Source organism: Sorex araneus, chromosome X, assembly GCF_027595985.1.
Source record: "Sorex araneus isolate mSorAra2 chromosome X, mSorAra2.pri, whole genome shotgun sequence".
Lineage (NCBI taxonomy): Eukaryota > Metazoa > Chordata > Mammalia > Eulipotyphla > Soricidae > Sorex > Sorex araneus.
In genome coordinates, this window is record NC_073313.1 from 157,817,604 (window position 1) to 157,826,867 (window position 9,264).

Sequence of the window (9,264 nt, forward strand, 5' to 3'; positions counted from 1 at the left end):
TTACTCCATGGTCCCCTTCTCCCTGCCCGAGACCCCCACTCAGTTTTCAGCTCGTTAGCTGGGACTTGCCGCTGCCTCCGTGCTGTGTGTGTGTGTTGGGGAGGGGGGCTCTGGTCGTCTCGGGAAGTGGGGAGACTCCGGACACCAGGATACTGAGGTGCTCTGAGGGGGGGTTCCGCGCCCCGTCTCTCCCCAGCCTTGTGACCTGCACCTTGGCCCCGAGGCAGCCCCGAACTCGTGACCCCCAAGGGGAGAGCAGAGCCCCTTCCGGCCCGAGCACCAAGTGCCAGCTGGCGTGTCACCGCGGGGAGTGGCCGCCTGGTTTGTCTCCACCAACACAGATGGAGCGGGCGGCCCAGGGCCAGAGAGGATGACGGGGGGCGGTACTTGCCCTGCACGTGGCCAGCGTGGGTTCAATGCCCCGAACCCGGCCAGGAGTGATCCCTGAGTCCAGAGCCAGAGGGAGCCCTGAGGACCACCAGGTGTGGCCCCAACACAAAGACCCCTGCCTGTGGCCAGAACTCTGCCCGGCCGGGTGCCCAGAAGCAGGTCCTGATCCCAAGGTCAGTGTGACCAGGTCAGTCCTGCTGGCTCTGTCACCTCAGCTCCTGGCCGCTCCCTGGGACGGTTGGCCAGACCCTACCCTGACCCCCGGGCCTTGGTCACCAGCCGAGGCATGGCTGGCGTCACAGCTTCTGGCCCCAGCACGGAGCCTCAACCCCAGTGGGTACTGCAGGGCAGAGACCCCCCCACATACGCCCCCACCCACACACGCCCATGTACCCCACACACCGCCTGCCCCCACCCCAGCTCCCTGCACACCCCCACAGGCCCCACCTCCAGCTGACTGTGCAGGGGTCTCCTGGGGTGAGCCCCTACGACTCAGCCCCTGCCTCCAGCCCTCCCCCGCGCCCTCCCCGCTGCAGTCCTGGTCGGCCCTTCCCATGGTTGGAGGGACCCTGAGGGGCCCACTGGTCTTGGCATTGAGTCAGGGGGCCTGGTCTGGGGAGCTCTGGGGTCAGAGGTCAGGCCCTCCCCCACTCTGCCCAGCCCCAGCACCCCCACCCTGGGGAGCAGGCTGGGCTTTGCTGGAGGCCAGGGCGGCCCACACCGGGGGGGGGTTCGGGGACGCCGGCTGGAGGCTCTCTGGCCCGGAGACAGCAGTGGACGGGGCTGCGGGGCGCTGCTGGGTGCCGGCACAGGCCCCGGGACCCAGGGCGCTCTCCCGTGCCAGCTGCACAGCCTCTCGAGGGGCACAGCAGGCAGTCCCCTCTGCGGGCACCCTGGCCCCACCCAGTCCAGACCCGACCCTCATGTCCCCCAACCTTCCCCTGGCACCCCACCCCATCTCACCTCTGCTCCCCGCCTCTCTGCCTCTGCGATTTCTGCTGGTACCCGCACCCCACTGAGGGGTGGGGGGTGGCAGGGGGAGGGGGAGGGCGGGAGGAGGGAGGGGAAGAGGAAGAGGAGGAGGGGAAGGGAGGAGGGGAGGAGAAGGGGAGGAGGCGAGCACGTGGCCAGCCCCTCCAGAGAGGCAGTGTGCTGTGCCGTCCAGGCCGCTGAACCTCCCGGGGCCCCTGTGTCCCAGGTCCGAGCCCCCCGTGCATGTGCAGTGGAGGGGCCCCGCGGGGAGGCTGTGCTAGGCGCAGCAACGGGAGAGCCCAGCTCAGCGCCCTGCCAGAGCGATGGCGGGAAAGAGAGCACCTCTGGGAGAGCATCCGGGGCGGGAGCAGCATGTGTGGGCGTGTGGGCATGTCAGCGCGTGTATGTGAGTGTGTGCACGTGTGTGGGCGGGCACAGTGTGTGTGAGCGTGAGTGTGTGTGTATAAATGTGAGTACACACACCTGTGTGAGCAAGCAGAGGCCTAGGAATGTATGTTTACATGTGTGTGAGTGTGCACATGTGTGTGAGCAGACACAGGGCTGTGAGCATATGTATGAGCATGTGTGTGAGCATGTGAGTGTAAATGAGTATGTGTGAGATGTGTGTGTGAGCATGTCAGTATATGTGAGCATGTAGAAGTGTGTGAGCATGTGATTGTGTGAGCTTATGAATGTGAGCACATATGAACGTGTGTGAGCCTGTGAGCATACGTGAGAGTAGCATGTGAGTGTGAGCACCTGTGAGTGTACATGTGGGAAGGAGAATGTGCCTGGAAGCACATGGGTGTGTGTGCATGTATGAGGAGTGCGTGTGGAGTGTGTGCCTGTGTGAGGGTGCTGCATGGCCACCTGCACTGGTCATGGCTAAGGCAGGACGGCCCCGTTGTGAGCACACGGCACACGCCATGGCTCCGACAGCTTTTGACTCTGTCTCAGCCCAGCAGGAGCTAGGTGGGCACTGGCCGTCCGGGACAGCATCGAGAAGCCAGGAGGGGACAGGCAGAGGCGAGGGGGCAGAGGTGAGGGGGCAGAGGCCGCGTCTCCGCCCCCCAGCAAACAGGCGGTGTGGGAGGAGCTCCAGCGACCCACGTTCCCCGTTCCCCGCGCTGACCTCGGTCACAGCCGCTCTGGGCCCTGGGCCGCCGGCTGGGCAGGGACCATGGCCTCGCACCCGCTGCTGGTGCCCCCGCCGGCCGCTCTGCGCCGGCCGCTGTCCATCCCGCATCGCCTCCTGCTGGGGCCGGGCCCTGCCAACCTGGCCCCCCGCGTGCAGGCGGCCGGGGGGCTGCAGATGATCGGACACATGCACGAGGAGATGTTCCAGGTACGCCCCGCAGCCCCCCGCCCGCCGGGGCCTGCCCGCCACTCTGACCCCTCTCCCCCCCAGATCATGGACGAGATCAAGCAAGGCATCCAGTACCTGTTCCAGACCAGGAACCCCCTCACGCTGGCCCTGAGCGGCTCCGGCCACTGCGCCCTGGAGGCCGCCCTGGTCAACCTGCTGGAGCCAGGAGACCCCTTCCTCGTGGGCGTCAACGGCATGTGGGGGCAGCGGGCCGCGGAGATCGGGGAGCGCATCAGTGAGAGACGGGCCCAGCCCCCGCCCTGCCCGCCTCCCGGCTCCCGGGAAGCTGGGGGCCTCGGGCGCGTGGGGGGCGGGCTCACCCCAGGGCCCAGCAGGTCTTGGGGGCTCGGGGGCGACCCCTCTGCCCTGGGACGGTGGGCTTTAGGGCCGACCCCCGGGAACCTCGGGGTGGTCCCGGGTGCGGCGTGGGGCAGGGCAGGGCCTGAGAGGGCAGGAGGCCGCGGCTGGCACCTGGTTAATGATCAACGGTGACCCTCCCCTGGTTAATGGGCAACCCCGGGGTCTCCAGAGGCCACGGGGCGGCTCCCGGGCCAGAGAGCCCCACGCCCCTGAATCAGGGCCCCCGGGAGACCCCCACCCCCGGCTCCCCTCAGGGCCCCCCACGAGATCCCCACCCCGGCCTCCCCGGAGCTGCCCGGGACCCCACTGAGGCGCCTCTCCCTCCTGTGCCGGCTCCCGTGTGAGCTGGCCGGGGTCCCCCTCTGCCCACCCAGAGGCCCGCGTGCACCCCCTCGTCAAGGAGCCCGGAGAGCAGTGCACCCTGCAGGAGCTGGAGGAGGTACGGGGGGCCCCGGGTCCTCTCTGGGGGTGCCCGGCAGCAGCCGAGGGAGGTCTTGGGGGCACTGCCCGGACTGTGCCCTCAGCTGCCTCGTCCTCAGAACCTGGCCCAGCTCAGGCCCGTGCTGCTCTTCCTCACCCACGGAGAGTCCTCCAGCGGGGTGCTGCAGCCCCTGGACGGTGTTGGGGAGTTGTGCCACAGGTGAGCCAGGGCCCGGCCCTCGGGGAGCCCTCGGGGAACCTGGGCCCAAGGGGAGCACTCCGGGAGCAGTCGGGGAGCACTCACGGAGCAGTCGGGGAGCACTCAGGGAGCACTCAAGGGAGCTCAGAGAGTAGTCGGGGAGCACTCAGGGGAGTCCTCAGGGGAGCCTAGGGAGCACTCAGGGAGCCCTTGTGGGGGTCTGCCCTCAGGGAATCTGCCACTTCCCTGTCCCTCACTGAACCCCAACCAGGGACTGTGAGAGCCATCCCAGTAGGGTAACGGGGTGGTGCCACCCCACTTCGTGCTGCCTTCAGAGGGGGAGGCACAGCCCTGCCTGCCCTCGGCTGTGGGTGTTGGTGCCTTTTGGGTCCTCCTGCAGGTCAAGTCTGAGCCCCTCCCAGGAGCCCTACGCCGGGACCCCCCAGGCCCCAGGCCCCCTGTCCCGTCCTCCCTCTGCCCCACCAAGGGCCCTGGTCAGAGAGGCCTGCACCAGCCCTTGGCGCCGAGAGCTGCCAGCCCCGTCCCAGGCTCTGCTGGGGCCGGTTGCTGACGGCCCGGGGTTCTGACACAGAGAAGCTGCAGCCGCTCTGGGGAGACCCCAACCTGCTTCTGCACAGAATCGTGGGGTGGTGCCTGAGGGTCTGCAGGCCCCGGGACCCCCACCCAAGCCCTCTCCAACCCGGTTCTGCCCCAGGTACCAGTGTTTGCTCCTGGTGGACTCCGTGGCCTCCATTGGTGGAGCCCCCATCTACATGGACCAGCAAGGTACAGCCCCAGGGCCTCTGTCGGGCAGGATGGGCCTCAGTTTCCCCATCTGTCAGGGTCTTCGCCAAGTTCTGGAAGAAGGGAAGGGGTGGGGAGGGGGCGTGGGGCTGTCCCGGGGCACCAGGCAGCACCTCCAGGCTGGGGTCCAGGCTCCCCGCTGCCCTTCACCAGCCCTTGGGGGCATCCGTGCCCACCACGAGGCCCTCCCGACCCCACAGGCATCGATGTGCTCTACTCCGGCTCCCAGAAGGCGCTCAATGCGCCCCCCGGCACCGCCATCATCTCCTTCAGTGACCGGGCGAGGTGAGTGCGTGGGGGTGGGCAGGGGGACAGCTGGGCACGGGGGACAGCTGGGGATGGAGAGAAGAGAGCTGGGGGGTGGGGAGAGGGGGACAGCTGGGGGTGGGGGACAGCTGGGGGATGTAGGGGGACAGCTGGGGGATGTGGGGGACAGCTGGGGACAGGGGGACAGCTGGGGATGTGGGGACAGCTGGGGACAGGGAGACAGCTGGGGGTGGGGGACATCTGGGGACAGGGGGACAGCTGGGGGATGTGGGGGGCAGCTGGGGACAGGGGGACAGCTGGGGGACGTGGGGGACAGCTGGGGGACGTGGGGGACAGCTGGGGACAGGGGGACAGCTGGGGGACATGGGGGACAGCTGGGGACAGGGGGACAGATGGGGGATGTGGGGGACAGCTGGGGGATGTGGGGGACAGCTGGGGGATGTGGGGGACAGCTGGGGATGTGGGGACAGCTGGGGACAGGGGGACAGCTGGGGGTGGGGGACAGCTGGGGATGGGGGACAGCTGGGGACAGGGGGACAGCTGGGGATGTGGGGGACAGCTGGGGGATATAGGGGACAGCTGGGGGATGTGGGGACAGCTGGAGACAGGGGGACAGCTTGGGACAGGGGGACAGCTGGGGACAGGGGGACAGCTGGGGGACAGGGGGACAGCTGGGAGGGGACTGGGGGACTGGCTGTCCGGGTGCTCCCAGTCGCCTTGCTCAGGTACCACCAGACTTGCCCAGTCTCCGGGCAGTGGGTGGCAGGTGTGACAGGGGGCTCCTGGGAGCTGCTTCCCTGGGTGCCATGACGGTCCTTGGGGTCCCGTCAAGCTCAGGGCTGAGCCTCAGGGACAGGGTCCAGTAGCCCTCACAGAGGGCGGCCACAGCAGGGGCCACCCCCCGTCCTGTCTCCACTTGCACCCCGACCCTGGGGGTGGGAGGGCAGCAGCCCCCCGAGTCTCTGAGTGGGACCAAGGTCCAGGGGTCTGGGGTGAGGGTCAGGCATTGCTGTGTGGGCTGGGGCTGGGGCGGCCCAGGCTGGACAGGCGACCCGGGGTGTCGGGGAACACCGTCTCCAAGGCCCCGGTGGTGCCAGTGCCAGGGAGACCGGCAGGGCCCTGGGCCAAGGGGGTGTTGGGACCCTGTGACACCCTGCGCCAGGGCCCATGCTCCCGGGTGTGCCGGCTCTGGGGGGGGGGTTCCCCGGAAACCAGGAGCCCCCCTCCCGTCTGGGGCCTGGTTCTGAGGCACACAGCCCGAGGGAGGGGTCGGGCAGCAGAGAGGTGCCCCCGGCCGCAGGCGGGCACTCAGGCCCGCGTCCCTCCCCAGAGACAAGATCTACGGCCGGAAGACCAAGCCCTTCTCCTTCTACCTGGACATGAAGATGCTGGCCAACATCTGGGGCTGCGATGGCCAGCCCAGGACGTGAGGGCACGAAGGGATGAGGCGGGCCTGGGTCCAGGGCGGGGCGGGGCGCAATCAGGGGCGGGGCCTATCGGGGCGGGGCCTATCAGGGCGGGGCCTTGCCAGGGCGGAGCCGGGTGGGACCCCAGCAGCCCAGGACAGGAGGGCGGTGGGCGGTGGGGTCTGAGCTTGAAACCTCCGACCGGACCCCAGTTTCATCCCCTCCACTGCTCTGAGCGCCACTCCTGACCCCCGGGGAGTCGGGGTCCCTGCTTTCCGGGTGCCCTCCCTGGGCTGGAGGCTGGTGGTTTGGTGCCCTCAGCTCCGGGGCAGAGACAGGCACCCTGGACCCCCTCATCCCCTCTTCTCTCTCCCAGCCTCAGTTTCCCCTCTCCCGGAAGGGCAGTGTGGGCTCAAGGCTCTCAGGCAGCTTTGTGTCTCTCCGTGGGGCGTCACCCTCCAGTCCAGGGTTCTCAGGAGTCTGAGAGGGACGGGACGAGGCGCCCCAGGGCTCCGCCCTGCATCCTCGGACACCTGGGGCTGGAGACTGTTGCCTGTTTAGCGGCCCCCAGGCCACCTCCCCTCTCTGTGCCCAGGTACCACCACACCATCCCGGTCATTGGTCTGTACAGCCTGAGGGAGAGCCTGGCCATCCTGGCGGAGGAGGTGAGGGGCGGCTTCTCCCCCGCGTCCCCCGGGGAGAAGGCCCTGCGCAGCAAGGAGGGCAGTGGGGAGCAGTGACAGACCCCACGGGGGACAAGATTGGGGCTGCAGCACATCAGGGCCTGGGGGGCCTGAGAGGGCGGGCACGGGGGGGGGGGGGGCTCTCACCCATTCTCACCACTCCCTGCCTCTCCCTGCGCGCCCAGCCCCTCGCTGGACCCAGCGCCGCAGCCCAGGGCACGCACAGTCCTGAGACCTCCTGGCCCAGGTGTCCCCGTCCCTTACCTCTTAGCCCGTGGCCCAGGGTCCCGGCAGTGAGGGGCCACGGAAGTTGGAGCACTGTCTGGGCCGGCTGCGGAGGTCCCTGTGGGACTGGATTGTGGGGGACTTCCCGGCAGCTGGGGGCGGGAGGAACATCTGGCAGGAGGTGAAGGACCCCATGGCGCCAGAGGCCACCTGGAGACAGGGAAGCAGCCGCCCCGCCCCCAGCCCTGCGTGTGCCACGGGCCGTGGCCGACTCTCCCCGGAGCAGGCCACTGGGCGCCACACTGGGGCCCTGGCCGGTGCCCAGCATCGCCACCCTCCTGCAGGGCCTGGAGAGGAGCTGGCGCCGGCACCGCGAGGTGACCACCTATCTGCAGAAGCGTCTGCAGGGGCTCGGCCTGCAGCTCTTCGTGAAGGACCCGGTGAGGAGCGGGTCCCATCCCACCTCTGAGAGCACTGGGGGATGCCCCTGCCAGCCATGCTCAGGCCCTCAGGGCCCTCAGGCCTGTCAGTCCCCTCATGCCCCTCAGTCCCTCAATCCCCCAGTCCCTCAGTCCCCCTCAGTCCCTCAATCCCCCAGTCCCTCAGTCCCCCTCAGTCCCTCAATCCCCCAGTCCCTCAGTCCCCCTCAGTCCCTCAATCCCCCAGTCCCTCAGTCCCCCTCAGTCCCTCAATCATCCCTCAATCCCTCAGTCCCTCAATCCCTCAGATCCTCAGTCCCTCAATCCCTCAATTCCTCAGATCCCTCAGTCCCTCAGATCCCTCAGTCCCTCAGATCCCTCAGTCCCTATCAGTCCCTCTCAGCCCTACTCAGTCCCTATCAGTTCCCATCAGTCCCTCTCAGCCCTCAGTCCCTCAGTTCTACTCAATCCTCATCAGTCGCCCTTAGTCCCCCTCATTCTTCTCAGCCCTCTCAGTCCCTCAGTCTCCCTCAGCCCTACTCAGTGCTCTGAGCGTCCCTCAGTTCCTCTCAGTCCCTCAGATGCCCTCAGCCCTCAGTCCCTCAGCCCCACTCAGTTCCCATCAGTCCCTGTCAGTCTCTTGGGTCCTCAGGCCCTTAATCCCCAAGGAGAGATTGGGGATACCCTGTTCCTCACTCACACCCCACTCTGAGCCCTTGAGGGAGCCAGAGCCCCTGCCCCTGTCAGAGCTGCACGTGAGCACTGGCTGCGGGACTGTCCCCAGGCACTGCAACTGCCCACGGTGACCACGGTGGCCGTGCCCGCTGGCTATGACTGGAGGGACCTGGTGCGGTACGTGCTGCAGCACCACGACATCGAGATCACGGGTGGCCTGGGGCCCACGGCGGGGAAGGTGAGCAGGGCTGCCCACGCCCCTCCCCAGCTCTGGAGACGAGACCGAGCTAATGGCTGCCCCGCAGGTGCTGCGCATCGGGCTGCTGGGCTGCAACGCCAGCCGGGAGAACGTGGACCGGCTGCTGGACGCCCTGCAGGACGCGCTTCGGCACTGTCCCCACAGCCGCCTGTGACCCCATCTGACACTGCCACTGCGCGAGGGGGGGGGGGCCCTTCCAGAGTCACCCACTGAGGTGCCGAGCCCCGCCTTCTGGTAGATCCTTCTAGAAGTGGCTGTGAGGCAAGCAGCTACTAACCTTGGCGTACAGAATGTTCAGTAAAGAGCAGGGCTGTGTCCGTCCCTGTGTGGGGCTTTCTGTCCTCACTAGGGTGTTTGTGCTCAGTCCTCCTCAGTCCCCACAGGCCTGTCAGTCCCTTCAGTCCACCTCAGCCTCTGCCAGTTCTGTTCAGTTCCTCAGTCCTCAGACCCTCTCAGTCCTCATCAGTCCCCTCTCATCCCCCCTCAGTCCTGAGTCCCCCTCATCCCTCAGTCCCTCAGTTCCTCAGTCCCCTTCAGTCCCACTTAGTCCTTCAGTTTCCCTCCATCCCCTTTAATCCCCCTCAGTCCCTCAGTCCCCCTCAGTCTCCATCAGTTCCTTAAGGGCCTCACTCCCTTGGTCTTCCTTAGTACCTAAGTCTCTCAGTTCCTCAGACCCCTCAGTCCCTCAGACCCCCAGTCCCCTTACCTCAGTACTCAGTTGCTTCCATGCCCTCAGTCCCTCAGTCCCTCTCAGTCACTTAGTTCCCCAGTCCTCCTCAGTCCCTTAGTCCCTCAGTCGCTTATGCTCCCTCAGTCCCT

General features: G+C 67.6%; 1 protein-coding gene across 1 annotated transcript; it reads left to right on the plus strand.

The window, feature by feature from the left end:
• Window positions 1-2,507: 2,507 nt before the first annotated feature.
• On the plus strand, window positions 2,508-8,790 carry AGXT (alanine--glyoxylate aminotransferase). Its single transcript, XM_004620680.3, has 11 exons — window positions 2,508-2,707; window positions 2,771-2,963; window positions 3,463-3,527; window positions 3,628-3,728; window positions 4,423-4,493; window positions 4,712-4,796; window positions 6,109-6,204; window positions 6,780-6,849; window positions 7,437-7,532; window positions 8,296-8,424; window positions 8,492-8,790. Exons 1-11 carry the CDS (start codon window positions 2,543-2,545, stop codon window positions 8,597-8,599), a joined length of 1,179 nt encoding a protein of 392 aa, XP_004620737.1. The 5' UTR covers window positions 2,508-2,542; the 3' UTR covers window positions 8,600-8,790.
• Window positions 8,791-9,264: the final 474 nt, after the last annotated feature.

Coding starts and splice junctions, on each gene's coding strand:
- AGXT (XM_004620680.3), top strand. CDS start 2,543: ATGGCCTCGCACCCGCTGCTGGTGCCCCCGCCGGCCGCTCTGCGCCGG. Junction 2,964..3,462: donor GGAGATCGGGGAGCGCATCA/GTGAGAGACGGG, acceptor CTGCCCACCCAG/AGGCCCGCGTGCACCCCCTC. Junction 3,729..4,422: donor GTTGGGGAGTTGTGCCACAG/GTGAGCCAGGGC, acceptor GTTCTGCCCCAG/GTACCAGTGTTTGCTCCTGG.